Source organism: Protopterus annectens, chromosome 1.part1 (genome assembly GCF_019279795.1).
Source record: "Protopterus annectens isolate FY-2018-M chromosome 1.part1, PAN1.0, whole genome shotgun sequence".
Classification (NCBI taxonomy): domain Eukaryota; kingdom Metazoa; phylum Chordata; order Ceratodontiformes; family Protopteridae; genus Protopterus; species Protopterus annectens.
This window is the reverse complement of record NC_056726.1, coordinates 1,350,455,231-1,350,476,822: the sequence shown is the minus strand read 5'-3', so window position 1 is coordinate 1,350,476,822 and position 21,592 is coordinate 1,350,455,231. Positions and strand designations below refer to the sequence as shown.

General features: G+C 40.2%; 1 protein-coding gene across 1 annotated transcript in view; it reads right to left on the bottom strand.

The window, feature by feature from the left end:
• Positions 1-21,592, bottom strand: part of LOC122810421 (elongation factor 2) — an 825,928-nt gene that overhangs the window by 128,232 nt on the left and 676,104 nt on the right. The window contains exon 12 of the mRNA XM_044082035.1: positions 17,219-17,572. Coding sequence (XP_043937970.1) covers positions 17,219-17,572 — 354 coding nt within the window. The remainder of the gene's footprint in view (positions 1-17,218; positions 17,573-21,592) is intronic.

The following is a 21,592-nucleotide window of genomic DNA, read 5'->3' as shown; positions in this document are numbered from 1 at the left end:
AGAGTCATTCATGCCTGAATGGAAATTTGAAATTGCTGCCAGATGAACTTTTATCGTAGATGCAGAGCAACCACATTGGAAAAGTGCATTTAGAAAATCCAGAACTTCATGAATGAGGCTGGTATAAGGGTCCAGTCCTCTATTCAAGGCCCATCTAGTAAATTTCTCCCATTTGCTTTGAAACAGTCTTCTAGTAGAAGGCTGGTGATGAGCAATAATAATAATAATACGTTGGACAGGAGAAGAAAGGAAAGGATGCCTGGCAATCATGGGAATTGGAGACGCCATGCAGTGAGCTTGAGATGTTGGAGATTCGGATGAATCATGCCCTTTGGGTGAGTTAGCAGATCTGGAACAGTGTCCAAAATCCGTGGTTTCCATATCAGATGAGTCCAAAGGAAGGGAAACCAAACTTGTCGAGACCAGAAGGGGGCATTGAGAATTACTGAATTTTCAGTCCTTTTGGCTTTAGGAATTGCGATATGAGCAGAGTTGGGGGAAAGGCATATAAAAGACCAAGACGCCAATCGTGGAGAAGAGCGTCTCTGGGTGACTCCCCTGGAGGGGGGATTAGGGCAAAGTAACTTCTGCACTTGTTCAGGGGAGAGGCAAAGAGGTCGCATCAAGGTTGGCCCCAATGGCGAAAAATCTTATTCATCACTACAGGATTGAGAGACCACTTGTGAGGCATGAGAATAGTTCTGCTCAATTTGTTCGCCATCACGTTGGAACTTCCCAGAACATGCGTTGCTATCAGAAAGTGGTTGGAGAAAATTGCCCATTGCCAAACTCTGAATGCTTGATAACCACAATAAGGACACAAACTTGCCACAAAAAAGCAGAAAAGCAGAAATGAACCTCCAGCACAGTGCCTAAATACAATTTAATTCACAGTTAAGCACTTTCATCCCCTGATGTGGGGACTTCATCAGAACTACATTGCTATGCCTATGCAACCTTTTATAAATAAACCACACCCCAATTAAGCCATCAATTAAGCAACCCATACAAAAATCTTACAAAACTGCATACAATAATCTATCATAAAAATGTATATGTGTGTATTAAAACCTCCATATATTAAAATTTAACCTAAAATATTCCTAATTCTAAGCAAACTAGTGATACTGATATTTTCATTGATGCCTGGACTGCATTGATGCATTTAACCACAACTGCCACTTAACTTCACATACATCTAAATGTGCATCAACCACTCTACCCTGTGAATCTTGCACAACTTGTTGTAGGACCAAAATTTTAAACACGTGTTCATTATGTGCCTGTATATGCCTACTCAGTACATTGATGGATTTTTTTTCTTTGTATATCACCCAAATGCTCTCCTATTCTTTCCTTAAAATGCCTACACGTTTTCCCTATATAAAATACTTGACATTTTAAACATTTCGTCATGTATACAACATTTTTACTTAAACAGTTGAAATGTCCGTGAATAAATAAACCTCTCCCATTTAAAACAAATCTATCATGCATTTTTAATATGTGCACAAAATTTACAAATTCCACATTTGTAATTCTCCATCATTTTACTACGTTTACCATTGTAATAACTATTGCACATCTCCAAAATATTATTGAATGACCTAGCCCTCCTTTATACTATTTTAGGTTCTAGGCCAACTTTTCTAATTAGATATTGATCCATGGTTAGAATCTCCCAGTTCTTCTTTATTATTTTAGCCACAACTCCAGAATCCTGATTGTATGTGGTAATAAAACTTAACCCTCCCCCCCATCTTCTTTGTTACAAACATGATCAATTCCTTGCATACTGGCCATATTAATTTCGTCTCCCCTCAGGATGTGTTTGTATATTCCACCCATCTGTTTATTCATCACTTCCTCCTTAGTTGAATTCAATAAATCCAACGGATGCCCTCTCCTTTTAAATAAACCAATAATAAAATCTATTTCATTCCTAAAATCATCGTCCCCACTAACCATCCTGGCAGCACGTACCATCTACCCCTTAACTATTGATTTTTTTCTGATGGTACGGATGCCAGCTCTCATAATTTAAATATGCATTTGAAAATGTGGGTTTCCTATAAATTCCTGATTCTAGCCGTTTTAATTCAGGATTCACTCTTAAATCAACATCTAAATAGGAGATTCTATTGTGGCTGTATTCATAAGTGAACTTAAAAATGTACACCGTCCCATTTATATATTCCAAAAACTCATTTAATCTAATTTCACTGCACTTCCATACTAAAAAAAAATCATCCAAAAACCTAGTTTACTGTGCAATATAATCTTTGAACCTACTTTCAAATACAAACTCAACTTCCCAATAGGACATTATGCAATTAGCTGCCCCCATTGCTACACCTTTAACCTGTTTATAATATTGACCCTCAAAATGCACATAATTATTTTTTAATACTAAATCCATTAATGTAATATACACATTTATTTGATCCTGGTCAAACTTTTTGGTTCTTAACAACTGCGCTTCCAACGATATTAACCCAGTCTCATTTGGTATCACAGAAAACAGGTTACAAACATCAATAGTAACTAACAATGTCACTAGTCATATATCATTCAACTTCTCCAAAAATTGCCAAGAATCTTTACATATATAGGGAAATACTTCCAAACCCTTCTTCAAATGGGAATCAAAAAATTTACTAATAAAACAGGTTTTTGCACGTTTTCCGTCCACAGTGGGTCAAAAACTAGGATTTTCTAACCCTCTGTGGATCTTTGGTATGCCAAAATATTCGGTAACACGGGATAGTCATTTTTCAAATAATCACGTTCTCATTCAGTAATCTGACCTTGTAATACCATATCATCCTGTAACATATCTATTTTTCTATATGATATGTGAATTTCATTTAATGAACTTTCACAATAAGTTTCTTCCATTAATAACTTATTCATACTATTGGAATAATCCCCACTATCCATGATTACTATCCCATTCCCTTAACCAGGTTTCATGCACTGAATATTTCCATTATTGGCCATGTCAGATAACAACTTTTTTCCATTTCACTTAAATTATCATTCATTTTGTCTCCATTTGAACTATATACATCCCTTATATCAAACTCACACATTCTTTCAAAAATATTTATTAAATTATTCAATGGGGGGGGGTTAAGAATGCTTGTTTTTTTTTAAACCCGCCTGTGTTTCATTTGTTGATTGGTTAAACCAGACTTTAAGATTCATTTTCCGTGTATACATTTTCAAATCTAACAGGGTTTCCACCACTTTACCCCTACTACTAGGCACAAAACTGAATCCCCTTGCTAACAATCAGAAAAAATCAATAGTTGAGGGGCAGATGGTACATGCTGCCAGGATGGTTAGTGGGGACGATGATTTTAGGAATGAAATAGATTTTATTATTGGTTTATTTAAAAGGAGAGGGTGTCGGTTGGATTTATTAAATTCAACTAAGGAGGAAGTGATGAGTAAACGGATGGGCGGAATATACACACCCATAGTGAGGAGAGACAAAATTAATATAGCCAGTAAGCAAGGAATTGGTTGTGTTTGGAACAAAGAAGATGGCGGGGTTAAGTTTTATTTCCACCTACAATCAGGATTCTGAAGTTGTGGTTAAAATAATAAGGAAGAACTGGGAGATTCTAACCATGGAGCAAAATCTAATTAGAAACGTTGGCCTAGAACCTAAAATAGGAGGGATAGGTCATTCAAAAATATTTTGGAGATGTGCAGTTGTTATTACAATGGTAAATCTAGTAAAAAGATGGGGGAATTACAAATGTGTACATTTTGTGTGCAGATATTAGAAACGCATGATAGATTTGTTTTAAATGGGAGAGGTTTATTTATTCACGGACATTTTAACTGTTTAAGTAAAAATGTTGTATACATGGCAAAATGTTTAAAATGTCTGGTATTTTATATAGGGAAAACATGTAGGCATTTTAAGGAAAGAATAGGGGAGCATTTGGGTGCTATGCAAAAGAAAAAAATCCACCAGTGCCCTGAGTAGGCATATACAGGCGCATAATGAACATGTGTTTAAATTTTTGGTCCTACAACAAGTTGTGCAAGATTCACCAGGTAGAGTGGCTGATGCACATTTAGATGTATGTGAAGTTAAATGGCAGCTGCAGTTAAATGCAACCATATATCCAGGTATCAATGAAAATATCAGTATCACTAGTCTGCTTAGAATTAGGAATATTTTAGGTTAATTTTTAATGTATGAAGGTTTTAACACACACATATACATTTTTTTATGATAGATTATTATATACAGTTTTGTAAGATTTTTGTATGGGTTGCTTAATTGATGGTTTAATTGGGGTGTGGTTTATGTATAAAAGGTTGTGTAGGCAGAGCAATGTAGTTCTGATGAAGTCCCCACATCAGGGGATAAAAGCGCTTAACTGTGAATAAAACTGTATTTTGGCACTGTGCTGGAGGTTCATTTCTGCTTTTCTGCTTTTTGCGGAAAACTCTGAATGCTTCCCGACACAGTGCGTAAGATTTGGTTTCCCCTTGTTTGTTTATATACCAGACTACGACATGCTGTCTGTCTGAATTGCTACTGTCCCGAGAGGAAGGGCATCTTGGAATGCTTGCAACGTTAAGAGCACTGCTCTCATTTCCAGAACACTGATGTCCAAGTTGGCCTCCAATTGGGACCACGTGCCTTGGACTGTCTTTCACAGGTAATGCCCCCGCACACACACACTATCTGGGAAGCATCTGTGGTCACTATGGCTTGGGGCTGAGGAAGAATGAATGGCCGGCCCAAGAGAATCTGGTCGGAATGTAGCCACCATCTGAGATCATGTCTGCAATGGCCGGTAATCAACACTAGATGAGACACTGGTTGATGTATCAAAGACCATTGGGATGCTAGTAACCACTGCAGGATTCGCATATGAAACCTTGCTAGAGGAACCAGAGTGACTGATGCAGCCATGGAGCCTAAAGTTTGAAGGACAAGTTTTGCTGGAACCCTGTTGCTCTGAAGAATTTGCCTGACTTGGACTCTGATGTGTTGTAGTCTTTCTGGAAGATGAGACGCAATCCCTGAGACAGTATTTAAATGAGCACCGATGAAATCCAGTTGCTGAGAAGGCTGAACGCTGGACTTTTCGAAATTTATTGTTATGCCTAGAGACGTACAAATATGTATGGTGTAATCTCTTGCCTGTTCTAAAAGACTCCTGGTGGTAGCGGTGAGGAGCCAGTTATCGATATACGGAAAGACTCGAAAACCTTGCTGTCTGAGATGAGCTACAACCACTGCCATGCATTTGGTGAACACCCTGGGTAAGTGGTGACACCAAAGGGCAGTGCTCTGAACTGGAAATGACTGGCTCCTAGCCAGAAGTGCAGAAACCTCCTGGAGCTTTTTTCCATTTTTATGTGGTAATAAGCATCTTGGAGGTCTATAGAGCACGTCCAGTTGCTTTTTTCCAGAAAAGGAACTATGGATTGAACCGAGACCATCCAGAATTTGGTTTACTGAACTGCCTTGTTGAACTGGCTGAGATCCAAAATGGGTCTCCAATCCCCTGTTTTTTTGGGGACTAAAAAGAATCTTGAGTAAACCCCAGATCCTCTGTGGTCTGGTGGGACTTTTTGGATGACTCTTTTTTTCTAGCAGTTTTTGAATTTCTAAAACTGCTGTTTCTCTTTGATTGGGTGGAACATCTGGGAGTTTTTTCTGGGGTTTGAGACTTACAGATAGTGGAATTTTGTTACCTCTGGATATTATCCCATGCACCCATTTGTTTGAAGTTATCAACTGCTAGGCAGGTAGATGCAGGGATAATCTCCCCCCTGACTGCCTCCAGAGGAAGGAAATTGGGCCCCCATTCAGGGATGCTGATAGGAAGTTCCAGAGAAGGATTCTTTGAACTCCTGATTCTGCGGTCCATTTTTGCCACTAGGTCAGCATCTTCCATTGCTTCCTCCTATGCCACAGGGGAAGTCTTTGCCTTGTGAGTCTTGAAAAGGCCCTTTGGATTTTTTAAACCATAGTCTCCCACTTCTTTGGTTCCTAGAATAAGTCCTCTGAGGAGTGGAGAAACATATGCCTATGGCAGACAGGGTCTTACTATCTTTCTGACATCTGACTAGGGTGTCTTTTACCTTTGGCCCTAAAAGGGTGGATCCGTCAAAAGGGGCATTGATGAATGATGCTTTAAATGGCTCTGCAAAGTCACACAGGCGCATTCAGGAATGCCTTCTAATGGCTATGCCTGAACCCTCTGCCCTGGTCGTTCCTTCAGCTGCATGGGCAATGAGCCTCATGGATGAGTTGGAGATAGCATCAAGGGTTGCAAACTGCCAGGAAACCTTGTCATGGACCTCTTCAGCCACTGCTCCTGAGAGAGTACTTGAAAGCTCTTTAATCAAATCTCTCTGTAATCTGGTAAAGTGTGCCATATAATTCAAGGACCTTACAGCGAAGGTCGCTGAAGCATAAACATGCTTCCCAAATCTATCAAACATCCTGGACTCCTTGTTAGGAGGATGGATAGTCAGACTCTCTTCAGGAAGTTCCTTTTTGGTGGTGGCCATCATCACCATGGCATTGACAGGAATCCCTTTAGACCAATGTGGTTCATTTTTAGGTGCTGATAATATCCAGTCAAGTCTCTTGGGGATTGGCTCTATGGAGTCGGGTATCTTCAACGCCCGCTAAGCGATTCGTTTAATGAGAGCATCAGCAAGCAGAGAGACCCAAGAAGTAGAGGGCTGGGCACAAAAAGCCTCCAGGTATACTGATTCCTCTGAGGAAGGCTGAATGAAGGACCAGCCACCCCTCTGTTTCAGGATTTTTCGGATGTCCCCAAAAGAAACATCATCAGGGGGTGACCTGGGGGAACTTTCCCCTTCATCAAAATCAGTATCTTCTGTGAAGGTCTCTTCCGGGGAGTCCAAGTGCTTCCTCTTGCACTTCTTCACAGGGACTTCCTCGGGGGGGATGATCTGAGGAAGTGTCCAAAGAGGAGACCACTATGGTGGGAGTCACCTGAGACTTTTGTAATCTCTGTACTGGGGATGAGAATGATGGTAGCTCAGGTCTAGAGGAGGTAGAAATCTGTCCCAACAGGGATGGCAAAGACTGAGTCCCCAATGGACAATGCCTTCTCCATTATCCTAAAGGCTGGTCCCCCCTGTAAGGGATGGGATCCCGGAACTGAAATAGACTCCTTCAGAACCGGGGTCACACCCTGCACAGAGGAGGCAGCCTCTGGAACAGAAGCCTGGGTCAATCTTACAAAGGCCAAGGTGCTGATGGGCATGGGCGGTTCTGAGTAAAAAGAAATTGATCTAAGCCCCTCATACCTGAGCAGAGAATCACGACCCTGGAGACCTCTGGTGCCGAAGGTTCAGAAGAACTCAAGACAACTCCCAGAACCAGAGACGAAGAAGCTACCAGAACCGAAGCAGTCGATGCCAGAGGAGTCAGAACTGAGGGCTCCAAGGTCTTGATTGGAGTTGGAGGAGGAGGATATGGGGGAGTTATAGCTAGGCTATTTCCAAGGCCAGCATGGCTAGGAACCGTGGATAACTGCCTAGCAGTAAAGCGCTGATCCACCAGTCTCAATATGTTGGTGGCAGGCAGACTCTTAGTAGATCAAACGGAAGATGAGGAGGGAGATCAGGGGTCTCTCTTCCAAAAATGGACTGGGTGGCATATCTTTGAATAGATCAATGGATAGTGAGTATTCAGTTCATGGTAGTTGAGGTAGCTTCGGTACCGATGAATCTGCCAGTGCTGAAGCAGTAGTTTTCAGTTCCAAGGGGAGCTTGAATCTCGAAGAAGGTAAATCCTCCAGTGCTGAGGAACTCTTCAGTACCGAGGATGAATTAGGTAACTTCTTTGTCAGTTCCAAAGACCTTGGAACCGAAGAAGGCCTTTTCTTCGAAACAGAGAAAGACGTGGAGGAAGTGCTAGTTTCAGGTCTAGGCTTAGATAAGGCCTCATCAAAGTTAGTTTTAGGTAGTCCTTTTAAAATTAACTTGTTCTTTCTTTCCGTCAGGGTTTGAGTAGAGAACCCTTGACAGATTGAACAGTCCTGTTGTACGTGTATTTTTCCCAAACAATATATATACACAAAGAGTGGCTTCTTAAATCCTGAGGTGCCTTTACTGGACTTAGCTGGAGAAGTTTGCTTTTGATCGGCCATTGTAAGTAAGTAAAGATAAAAATAAAAATAACCATTGAGCGACACAGGAGATAAGACAGAAACAAGAATTTTCTTTTCTCCTTTTTTTTTACTATAGAAAGAAGGAAGAAAGGAAGGAAATTATAGAAGAAAATACCAGCAACGGTAATTAGAATACTTAAAGTTAATAGAAAGAAGTACCAACAATGGTACTTAAGTTCTACCAACTGTACGAAAGGAAAGAAAAAGACAGAAAAAAGATAAGTGATAAAGCTAAGTGGAGCAGGTAGATAGCATGAGAGGAAAAAGACAGAAAATTCTATTAAGAGACAAAGAATGAAGAACAATTAAGGAAAATTAAGAAATACTCACTGTTATAGCCAAGGCTTGAGAGAAGGAAGCTAACACGTATGGTCTGCGAAGCGGCAAACAAGATCTGAGATAATCTCTGTGAGCATTACTGGTAATGCCTGACTCAAGAGTTTGGACAGTGGGAGCTGGAGGATATGGCCGAGTTGGTTCCGAGGTTTGGCTCTGAACCCACTGTCAAAGATTGGGTGAAGATTGACAACATCAGATCAAAACTTAATCATGCTCCTTGGCTTACAAAACCAACAAAACAAATTCTTTCCAGAGACCAAGCCTGGAAAGAATGTCATAAAAACAAAAAACGAGCAAACAAACTTAACTTTAAACAACTTTGTAACAAAGCCAAGAAATGAATCTAAAAGGAAAAAAATATATATTTTTCACAACAATTATATAATCAAATAAACAACCTCAAAATTCTGGAAATCAGTCTCCTTTCTCCTTAATTCTGAGACCACATAAAACCCATCACCATCCCCTGATAAAGACCCACAGCAAATGGCCATCATTTTTAACTCACACTTTATTGACAGCATTCTTAAACTTGTCAAAGAACCCTCACCAATAACAAACAACCCCCCAACAGTAAGATAAGCACCTCAAACACAGTTCATGAGAACCCCAGCTTACATCCCTCACTCTACAAAGAAAATACTAACAATACCCCAGTAACTCCAATGTTCTCCCTAAAACCAGTGCCCACCTCTCTAGTATTTAAACTCTTAACTAAACTAAGACCATGCCCCCTATCCACCAACAACCTGCCCTCTGAATACTTGAAACTCAGTGCTGAAGCAATAGCCTACCCCATCAGTATTCTAATTAACTGATCGATCTCAGAATCCACAGTCCCTCAAATCTGGAATAAATCCATCATAACCCCATTGCATAAAGGTGGAAATACTAATGATTTAACTATCGACCCATTTCCATTCTCTTACCATTATCTAAAATATTGGAAAAGTGTCTACAGACTGAACTACTAAAACACCTCTCTGACAATAACCTCCTCTCCCCTACTGAACACGGTGTTCATGCTGCACACAGTACTATTACAGCCTTACTTTCTTTCACTGATACTGTGAACAAAGCCCTGGACTCAGGTCTCTTGTCAACAGTAGCCTTATTAGACCTATCCAAAGCTTTCAATACAGTATCCCATACTGAACTACTCCAACAATTAGCAACATTAGGATGCTCCTAACATAAACTTACCTGGTTCGCCAACTACCTGAACAACAGACAACAATCTGTCAGATGGCAAAACAATCAGTCTGGTTAATAAGATAGGAGTCCCCAGGGGTCCATTCTTGGAACCTTTACTTTTTAAGGTATTTATAAATAGGTTCTTAGGTTCATAGGTAGGTACTAGGCTATCAGCCCAAGGACCTATGTAAGCCTAGCCAACAAGGTTCCCTGGCTTACGCCACCCAAGAAAGTTATTTTCCTGTGCCACTGTCGAGCAGAGACACAGAAGTGATCCCCGGGGTGTATTTCCTATTTCCCATTCACTCATCAAGATTTTTCTTGAAGAGTGCTAATGAAGAACTTTGCTTGACATAGATGGGTAGCTTGTTCCAGAGTATGGGAAGTCTCTGGAACAGGAATCTATCCCTCCAGCATGTCCTGTTTATTGTGGTGACAAGGTTTAGGTCTCTAGAGCGTGTAGCTCAGAGGGATTGGGATTTCTTTAGGTGTAGCATGTCCAACAGCTCTGGGTTTGACATAGCTTTATATGTTAGGCAGAGATCACCTCGGAGTAGGCGATATGCTATGGACTAAAGCTGGAGTTTTTTGAGGCGGCCAGTGTACGGCATTTGTTTGAGGCTAGTAATCCTCTTTGTGAGGTACTTCTGTGGCCTTTCCAGCTGCTGCAGATGTCTTGTGACGTACATTCCAAAAGGAGCGTTATACTCTGTAATGGGTCTAATGAGTGTCGAGTAGAGGGGAACAATGACCTGTTCTTTCCTGGATGAGAACCCTTTTATGATGAGGTGTGCCACATAGAAGAACTTCCTGACTACTGTGGCGTTGTAACTATCAAAGGAGAGACTACTGTCCACCTGGGTCCCAAAGTCTCTTATCACACATTCGGTGTTAAGTAGATTGCTGCCTATGTGGTAGTTCATGGGTACAGAGTTTTTACCAAAGGGAATGACACAGCACTTTTTGGCACTGAGCTTGAGGCCATGGCTCTGACACCAGGCATCTGTCTCAGCGAGGCCCTTCTGTAGGATGTCCACATCATTTGGGGACTTCACTATGGCTCCTAGTTTGCAGTCATCTGCAAACTTCATTAGTCAGAGGCCTTCTGTGTTAGCCTGTACTTCAGAGAAGTAGATACCAAACAGGAGAGGTCCCAGGACAGAACCTTGTGGTACTCCACTTGTCACTGCTTTGAGGTCAGATTTGGAGTCTGCAACTTTTACAGTGCGGGTTCTGTCAGTGAGCCAGTTGGCAACCCATCTTGTGACATACGGATTTATACCTAGTTTAGTGAGTTTAGCTATAACTCCAGAATGGGGGATGGTATCGAAAGCCTTGGCGAGGTCAAGATAGGCTGTGAGAACCATCTTACCCTCATCTACGGCTTTGGTGACTGCCTCAAAGAATTCGATCAGGAGGCATGATCTGCCTTTCACAAACCCAAACTGGGTGGAATCCAGAGTTTGCAGGTTACCAATATCTTTGTTTATGAGTTCCATGATGATACGTTCCATGGCCTTGCAGACCAGGCTCATCAGGCTAATAGGTCGATAGTTCCCGGGATCAGTGGTGGCTCCCCATTTATGGAATGGGATAACTGTTGCTGTGTGCCATTCAGTGGGCACAAAGCCTGATGTGAGGCTATTATTGAACATGGTGCTTAAATGGGGAGCCAGTTTGTTCTGACGTTCGTGTAAAACGCAGCCTGGGATGTTGTCCGGTCCCATGGATGCTGTGTTTTTTGCTTTAGAGAGTGCAGCTTTTACCTACGTAGTTGTGATTACAGGGACTCTGTATTCTTCCTGTATACATATGGGCCCTTTAGGGGGTGGGGGGGGTGGGGTAAAGTTAGCACTGAACCTATCTGCCAGGATGTTGGCAGTATCAGTTGGTTCTGTAATTTTCGTGCCTTTGTGCTGTAACTCAGAGCAGATCTGGGTGTTGCCATCAAGATTCTTGACATAGCTATAGAATGCTTTGTGGTTGTCCTTTGAATTAGTGGCAATTTTGTTTTCGTAGCTAGCTTTGGAGGATCTTACAAGGGATCTCAGCTTCTTACTGAGGCTGACCAGGGAGCACCTCCACTCATGGGATTTTACTCTCTTTTACAACAGTTTCTTCCTTCTGTTGTACAGTTTGTTTATGGCAGGGGATGACCAGATTGGCTTCCTTTTTTTGGAGGATAGCGTCTTGGTTCTGTTTCGGTTGCACAATCCATGCGCTCGTGTAAGTGCTTATAGAGTGCATTTGTGTAGGATTCAGCAGTTGTAACTGTAATGTCTATCTGCATGGGTGTCATGAAGTTCACCACTTCTGTCTTAAGAGGCATGAAGTTGGCTTTGGAGAAATTCTTTACTGTGGTTTCCTTAATGGGGGGTGGGGGCGGGATGTGGATATCAAGGGTGATTAGCTTATGGTTGGATCGGACCAACGAGGAGTTGACTTCAGGTGTGGAACACCGGTCACTCATGTTGGTAATGACTAGATCTAGGATACTGTTGTCCCTGGTGGGGGTGTGGATAAGTTAATCCACGGCGTTGGAGTTTATGAATTCCAGAAAGCATTGAGCTAAGGAGTTGGTACATGCGTAGTTTTCCCAGTTAATGGTGGGGTAGTTGAAGTTGCCCATTATTAGGGTGTTTGGTTGAACCCTAATATTTTCCAGTACATCAAGAAAAGAGGAGTGGGAATCCTGGGGCATGGTGGGGGATCTGTAGCAAGCTACAATTTGGATTGCAGTTTTGCCCAGAGATAGTTGCACTTGGATAACCTTGGATGCATTATGCTGAGCAACTAGCCTGGAGGTGTGGATATCCTTAATGAATATGGACACACCTCCGCCTTTGGTGTTTCTGTCCAGGTTACATGGCCGAAAAGTGTGGTATGAGTTATAGTCTGGTAGTGCAGGGGTGCTCTCTGGTGCCTTGAACCAGGTCTCAGTCACTGCACGGATATTGATGTTCTCCATTTTAAGGAGTGCCTTGAGTGAGTGCATTTTGAGATTTAGACTTCTAGCATTGAGTAGCATTATCCTCAGTTTTTGCTTGCCTGTTCCTGTTACCGTGGTGAATTTATTATTTGAACCTTGCCTAAAAAAGGCACTATGGGGCAGCAAGAGCCTTAGCCAGTATCCGGAATCCAGGGGCGACAGGTGCAGGCCATCTGTGGCAAAGCATTGTGGTCTGTTGACCATGTCGTCCCAAGCAGACAGATACTGGATCCCCTTAGAATGACACCAGAAGCTTAGCCAATTGTTGAGGTCAATCATTTTGTCTTTGTACTGCGTTATTATAGGCGATGGCAGAATGCTACTCAGGGCTAGGGTCATACCTGCCTGGGCTACAAGATCGGAGAGCTCTTCCATGTCTCTTTTCATGTAGTCCAGGGAGGTACGTCTCAGGTCATTCACACCAACATGAACAATGACAGAGTCATATTTGTACTTGTTGTGGAGTGACCTGAGTGCGTGGGTTATGTGGCGGATCCTGGCACCCGAGAGACAGCTGACAGTAACCTTCTCCTTGTTTAGCCAGGTGAGTGGGACATCAGTGTGCCTGACTATAGAATCACCATACTCTCTCCCTACAAAGTTCACTCATCCAATATGCTGATCAATATATCATATCCTCAGCTAGCAACTTCCCAGATCTCCTGAAAATAACACAAAATGTCTTCTCTTATCATAGAAACTTGACTAAATGAAGCACAACTACTACTAAATCCCCCCAAAATCTAAGCTACTACTATTCTCAGCTAATCCACCTCCACAAGAATTTAAGATTTACTTCCAGAACAAGACTGAAATTGAAGTAGTGAAGATATCAAAATTACTAGGTATTACTATAGATAATAAACTATCCTTTGAACAACATATTCTTAATACAATTAAAAAAACATATTTTAAACTAGGCAGACTCTATAGAAAAACTCTACATGGATAAACCCACAAAAATAAAACTGGCAACTACTCTCCTACTCCCATCCTTCCTCTGTGGCTCTCCCATGTTTACCAACCTTCATGCATCTTTAAGTAACAAGCTACAATTACACTATTATAAAATTGCAAATTTTGCCTCTGGTCTACCAAACCACACACACCACTGTCAGGCCATTAAGGAAGTGAAATGGTTTGAATTCCCCCACTACCTTCATTACACCCAACTAACTCTTACTCATAAACTAATATACAACCTAGAAGACTATCCTTCACTTCATTCTATCCTACAATCTTACACCCTCTTCCCGGAATCTTTGGTCTACTAATAAACAGCTACTAAGCGTAACCACACTCAAAACCAAAGCTGAACATAGCTTGTACTCCCACTCCATAGAAAAATTATGGAATGCCCTAACCCCCTTCAATTACGCAACTTAATTCTATAAAAACCTTCAAATTCACCCTAACATGCCACTTAACAATCAAATCAGTTCTGTGCCCAGAACTACAAACCACCATAAACAATTTCTAAGATTCTGCTGACTAGCATGGCTCTTTACAATTTTAAGTAACAATTTTGTAAATCTACTAAACTTCTTTGACTTTACAATCACACTAAATCCTAAACTTCCTATGCATTGAAGTGCATAAATGAACTGATTATTAGAAATGTATCTACTGTCTTTTTACCTCCTTATAATGAATGCCATTAAAATACTGTATGTATATTACAACCTCATAACCAGCCTGTATAAAACTTTCTGCTCTGTGTATTACTAATAACTAGCAAATTGTATAAAAATTGTATATAAATGTTTTGTACACTGTTTTATTATTGTAAACATTATCTTGTTGCAAAATTTTTATCTGTAACAGGAGAGTTTCTCCTTGGGCCTCCACTGAAAATGGGTTTCTGACCCAGTGGACTTTCCCGGTCAACAACTGTCAATCAATCAATCAATCAATCAATAAATAAACACTAAACAGCGATCAGGATGATGGATGTCCAATCTCACCCCTTAATACTGGCAGTTGCATCTCTGCCCCATCCTAGCTATGCTACTGATTTGCACTAATATGCTGGTCATGTATTGTGGTTTCTGTGTATTAGGTAGCTTCAAAAATCATGTGATAATGGAGGATTCAGAAAATTGTGTGAAGAAGTAAATCAAGCATGAAAATATGGACATGCCTTCAAAAATAGGGACACTCTGTGCAGTGGGAAATCAATCGTGAAAATAGAAAAGTTCCTCCATGACAAGGATAATCGAGAGGTGTGTACAGACAGCAAAAGTGTCAAGATAGTTGATTATGATTCAAAGACATGGTGTCTCAACTTAGACAGCTCTATATGGAGCTTATACTGCCCTTTTTCACACTGAATTACATTAATTGGGGAGGACAGCTAATGCTACCTCTGACTCTTTGGATGGGTACCCTTTGCAATTTAGGAATTTTGTGGATACCACTGAACATGGGTGGCTTATAATTCAAAAGATGTCTTAGGGCACACTGTGGCATTAAGCAATTCAAGACATGAGAAGGCACAGACAGACAAGACAATGTAATGTGGTGGCATACAGTACAATGCCATGTGCATAGTAAGATAGTGGCCATTTGTCCCATCTTGTTGGCAATTTTAAGCCATCAACACAATTTGGTAAGCAGCAGCTACATTGCTGTACAACCTTTCTACTACATCAGTGAGCAGCAGAAGCAACTGCTTTCTTGAATTACTGGGCTATGCACTGCACAACCAAGTTTTTTGTTAGGGGGATATGAGACACTAGTGTGTTAAGGGTTACAAATAGCAATACTACATGATGTAAAAGGTAATTGTAATTGTATTTTTTCTACCCCTGCATCAAAGAATTACCACTGGTAGTCCTGTTCTGTGCAGTGGATACTTAGAAGTACTCTTCATGAATCTTAGTCTAGTACAGTTTTCTTTACTAAAGGTCTGTATTTTATTTTTATAGGTAACCCATACATGTTTGTCAGCTACAGCACTATTTTTGCTAACACACACAGCATTGTTGAAGGCTCACTTTGACTTACGTAAGCTGTATTTGCTCGGTTTTCTATTTGCTTGAGCATGTTAGGTTGAGGTGGTGTTTTGCTAGTTGCATGGTTGTTCACTTCGTATTGTATCAATGCGTTAATTCTTAAACTGTTGCTATTTTCCTTGTTAGTCCATAGATAAAAAAGTTCATTATCTACATGCTTTAAAAATGTATTTTACTTCAAGCTGGTGTATCTTTGCAGTGAAAAAAAATAAGGGGCATGAGGGGCAAAGCCTTGGACATGGCATGCGGGGAGGGGGGCTTGCACCCTCCACAGAAACACATTTATTTAATTTGTGTACATAGTTATGGGAATTCCTGAGTTCTTTGTGTGCATATATGTTCTCAAGGTAATGGGTTTCATACCAAAATGTATAAACCACTGTGTTCAAAGTTCATACACTTTGATGTAAAACAGTAAGTACTGTTTGTAATAAAGAAAATATAAATATTAAACCAGCACATTCATTTTGAGGACTTTAGTAACCAAATGAACTGAAAAGGCGAGAAAGAATCAGTCCTCAACAATTTATAATCTTCTGTGTCATGAAAACACAATTACCATTATGGATGCACTTCAATTTAGGACTAAGCACTGTAATAAGGTATTTCACATTTAGGATTGCTGTTTTACATCCTTATTTGGTTTCAGGGTTTTTTTTTTCTTCTGTGACATGTAGTATCTCAGTCTTTGTCAGGTTCAAGGTTGTTGTTGTATCTTTCGGCTTTTCCTGGTTAGGGGTCGCCACAGCAGAACTCCGGTCTCCTAATGATTGGCAGTAGATTTTTACGTACCAAGTTGCCAGCCCTGACGCACAACCTTCAATGAAGGTAAGCCCATTCACGCATGTCTCCACACAGAAGACGCTTTAGCTGAGAATCGAACAGGACAACGTCTTACTGTGAGGCGACAATGCTACCGCAGCACCACCACCGTGTTTCCTGAATATACTTCAGTGACTCTTCAGTTTGGCCTACATAAACTGTGTCATCATCATGAACTCCTAGATTACACTCTGCATCTGTACCACTAACTAATCACTATCAGCTTAGTATGTGACTTTAGATGTATTTCATGTAGAAGAAGTTCAAGATGCAAGACAAAATAAAAGATATATAGTACAACTCTGCCTGGTAAGTCTATTTATGAGAAAGTTACTGCCCAAATGTCTGTTTCATTTGATCTCTGCTGTTGGACTTCTATACACACTATTAACAATTAGCAAAAGTAATAAATGCTCAAGGAAATCAAAATTCATTTGAGATGGTAAATAAAAAGCCTACCTTACTTTGTGCAGTGCTTGAGTGTAATTATTTATGTTTAAAAATGATACTCAGCTGAAATTTGCAGACTTAGTGAAGAAACTCAAAATCACATAATGATATCTGATCACTCATATATCTTTCCTGCAAATTTTGTAGTATTATTTAATGTAATACTTTCTAATGCTGCAGTTAGAAAATTAATTCGTACAAAACTGTTACTTCAGACTTACCTCTTTTGTTGCCCACTGGAATCCGGCAACAACACTGTCTTTTATTTCATTCAAATATTGTACTCCCTTTGTGATATCAACCAGGATGTTGGGACCAGTACCATCAGGTCCAAAGCACCATATTTTGCGAGCCTCACCAACATCCCACTCATATTTTTCAGCCAAGTAACGGGCACGCTGCTTCAGTTCCTGTCGAGCTGTAACCTCTCCTTTGTCAATGTCTTCAGCCAGGCCATCAGGGAAAGGACGGGCTTTCACATAAAGTCTGTTGTGCTTATTAGGTGACTTGGAAAGACACATCTGGTTAGATTCATCACTGACCGTCTCACGATAGGACACAACAGGATCCGATTTCTAAGGAAGAAAGTAAAAATAAGTTAAAAAAGTAGTAACACCAACTATTAATGCAAAATGGTTTTAATTTGTAAAAAGTATTTCAATTATCCAGTGTCTGACTCCTTATAAATGATCACAGTGGCTCAGTGAAAGATGCCTACATTACAATTCTGGGGTTTGGGATCATACGTATCAACTGTCCAGATTTTTCCAGAAAGCCCAGAGTTTTGCCTCATATTTTTTGTGTTACTTATATATTTTTTTTTGGGGGGGGGGGGATCACTCAGGATTGAAGTCATAAGAGTGATATTTTAGGCTTTGTCCAGATTTCTTGGACAAAGAAGTGGAGAGGTATGCTTGACATTTAATTCTGACTCTGTCCAGTCACTGTGTAGAATTCTGCATGTTCTCTTTATGTGGATTTTATCCAGGTACACCACTTTGATTCAAACTCCTAAAAATATGCCCACTGACTGGTTTCACTAAACTGTCAACAAGTGTTGTACTTATCTTTGCTCTGGTACCCTAGATCATAGGTTCATAGGTAGGTACTAGTCTATCGGCCCAAGGGCCAAAGTAAGCCTAGCCAACATGGTTCCCTGGCTTACGCCACCCAAGAAAGTTATTTTCCTGTGCCATTGTCAAGCAGAGCCACAGAAGTGATCCCCAGGGGGTATTTCCTATTTCCCATCCACTCATCAAGATTTTTCTTGAAGAGTGCTAATGAGGAACTTTGCTTGACATAGATGGGTAGCTTGTTCCAGAGTATGGGAAGTCTCCGGGACAGGAATCCCTCCAGCATGTCCTGTTTATTGTGGTGACAAGGTTTAGATCCGAGCGTGTAGCTCGGAGGGATTGGGATTTCTTTAGGTGTAGCATGTCTAACAGATCTGAGTTTGACAAAGCTTTATATATTAGGCAGAGATCACCTCGGAGTAGGCGATATGCTACGGAGTAAAGCTGGAGTTTTTTGAGACGGTCAGTGTAGGGCATCTGTTTGAGGCCAGTAATCCTCTTTGTGAGGTACTTCTGTGGCCTTTCGAGCTGCTGCAGATGTCTTGTGAGGTACATTCCAAAAGGGGCGTTGTACTCTATAACGGATCTAATGAGTGTCGAGTAGAGGGGAACGATGACCGCTTTTTTTCCTGGATGAGAACCCTTTTGTGATGAGGTGTGCCATGTAGAAGGACTACTTGCGATATGATTATCAAAGGAAAGACTACTGTCCACCTGGGTCCCAAGGTCTCTTATCACACATTCGGTGTTAAGTAGACTGCTGCCTATGTGGTAGTTCATGGGTACAGAGTTTTTACCAAAGGGGATGACAATGTACTTTTTGGCATTGAGCTTGAGGCCATGGCTCTGACAGGTCCAAAAAGAGCTAATTCACTTACCTATTCAAAAGACAAATTAAAAAAAGAGAAATTCAAGCATATATCACAGTGCTGGATGATACAGGGAATATGTTCCAACTGCTTATACCTGTTAAATTACAGATATTATAGATGCCAGAAAGTACAGCCTCTCTTAACTGCCAAAAAAGCATCATGACAATACCCTGAGTTAAAATTTTCCATGACTGCTACATTCCTTCACTTTCTGAGTTCGTTATTGGGGATCATACTTAGAATCTACCTTTGAATTAAGCATGAAACAGAGCTACATGCCTGCTTTCTTTCATTCCACAAAAGGTAAGTCCTACTATTTCCGATGCATGGCTCTCCACACATCCATCAGTCAATAATCAAAAATTCCTTCTCTCAGCTTATGATACTTTCTAATGAATTCCCTCTTTGCAAACCATCTACATTACTTCTGTTCCAAGAGTATATTAAATCTCCCAATTCATATTATAGCCTTTTTATGTAATCAGCTCCCACAAGTTCCAGAAATAAAAAAAAAACTTTGAACACCATCATTTTTTGGTTCTTACACTGCCCCAGCTCCCAGTACAACCCCTCTGTGAGACAGCTTGGCAATGCACATCTGCCTTTTGCTTCTTGTCTCATACTATTTCCTTCTGCAATAAATATTTTCTTTACTTGCGCCAAACCTCTATTCCTCTTCCTTTATACAATCTGCTTCCTCCACTATGTACAGTCCCTCTTAATTTCACCAATTCCTTCGTTTTAAATTTGCTCCCCTGCAGCATAAGCACAAACCTTTGGGCGGGAGTCATTTGCTAACACTACTTTGGGGCCATATGATATGGTTCATGTTTTTGTTTCTTCATTTGAGACATTCCAGGGCTTTCCCTGGAATTTATATTTATTGCAGACTAAATATTTTCAAACTAACAAAGTTTCTGTTCAATTACGTACTTCAGAGCTGGATAAAGATTGCAATTTTTTTTCTCTTCATTGTTAGCAAGCTTTGGATTTACTGCCAGTTTAAGATGATGGACATTTATGGAATCTCTGGTTGACTTTCTGGGCTGTTTTGAAGACCACTGACCAGCAACGTGCGCATTTGCTGAGTGTTATATTTATTCAAGGATTCAGGTACTTAGTTAAATATACAGAACAACTAAAGTCTTGTTTCTTGTGGCTTCTGACCATTTAATAAATGTATACCCTAAAAAACACAATTCTGCTTGTGAGGAGGTTGATCATGAAGAAAAGCAATGTAAGCAATCCTGTTATAAATATAAGGAGGGACATACTGGGTAATTTTTGGCTCCCTATTGAAATTCCGGCACTTGAAATGCCAAGTGACAAAAAGATGAAAAAAAAAGACCAAAAACACAGGAGAAGAGAGAATCTCAAAGAAAACACTCTTCTCCTTAAAACTTCCTTTTGCAAGGCCCACCTGCACTCCCCCATGAAGGGGGCAAGCCCCCTTATCCCTCCTTGAACTTATATATCCCAACTCCAAGACTGGCATACCTTGGAGAAAAGGGAATATTCTGAGAAATGGCATCCCGGACATAGTTTATACAAGTCCAATCTTTCGGTTTTCAGTCTCAGCACTACATGACTTGCTGTAGCGGGTCTGGAAAACTGAAATTGTTATCAGATTTTCTTTTCTCTGTGGCTGTTCAGGAGCCTGAAGCTAGGGTTAATGAAGGCAAGGATTCCTTGGATGATGTAGTATTTGTTTAAAATCAGCCTTTGTCTCTGTAAAATAAATATGAGGTTTTTGCCCCGTGATGAGGAAGACAGAGAGGATAATGCTCAGGATGTTTGTCTGTTTAGGAGATGTTGACAGAAACTCTATAAGGAACCCAGTGAAGCAGAGAAAAAGAAAACTTCAGCCTAAATAAGACAAACAGAAAGGCTAGTCTTACTACTGTATCTTTGAATGTTAACAGTATTAAAATGATATCAAGCATTTAGCCATTTTATAGCACTATAGGTCTATGCATGCTGATATAATATGTTTGATAGATATTACGTATATGGATCATAATCAGAGATTACAGTTTGAAACTTTGTGGGTTAAAAACGCTCCTTTATTGTTAATCAGTGTTCTAGTATAGCTATTCCTATTAACTATTCTAATATTTATTTGGATGTTTTGATTGAGCTGGTGGGTCACTTATTTTCCATAGATTTGTTATATGATATACAATATTACAGGCTTATTGTTTTTGTATGCTCCTGCATCTATAAAAGGTAGACTGTCTTTATTACTCTTCTTCCTCTTCTTACATTTACTGTTGGCATTATTCTTGTACATGAGTTTAATTACCATTTGCAATGGAAAGTTACACTCTCCCTTACTGATGTTAGATTTTTTTTTCTAATGTTGTCAGGAAAGTTACATCTTTGGAATACCACAGGGCCTACATATTATAGGGGTAACCTTCATAGAAAAATTGATTTTATTATTATACTACAATAATTTTTTTTTGAGGGGGGGTGTTTTCTCCAGATTGACTGAATGAAGAAGGATAAAGTATCTATCAGGTGATTTTGTAATAGAGAAATCTTATTTGTTGTAAATTGTTTATGGAAGGATCATTATTCTTTGCGTCCTTTTTTATGATAACTGGGAAAAACTGGTGGCTTGCTTTTAAAATGAAATATAAGACATATT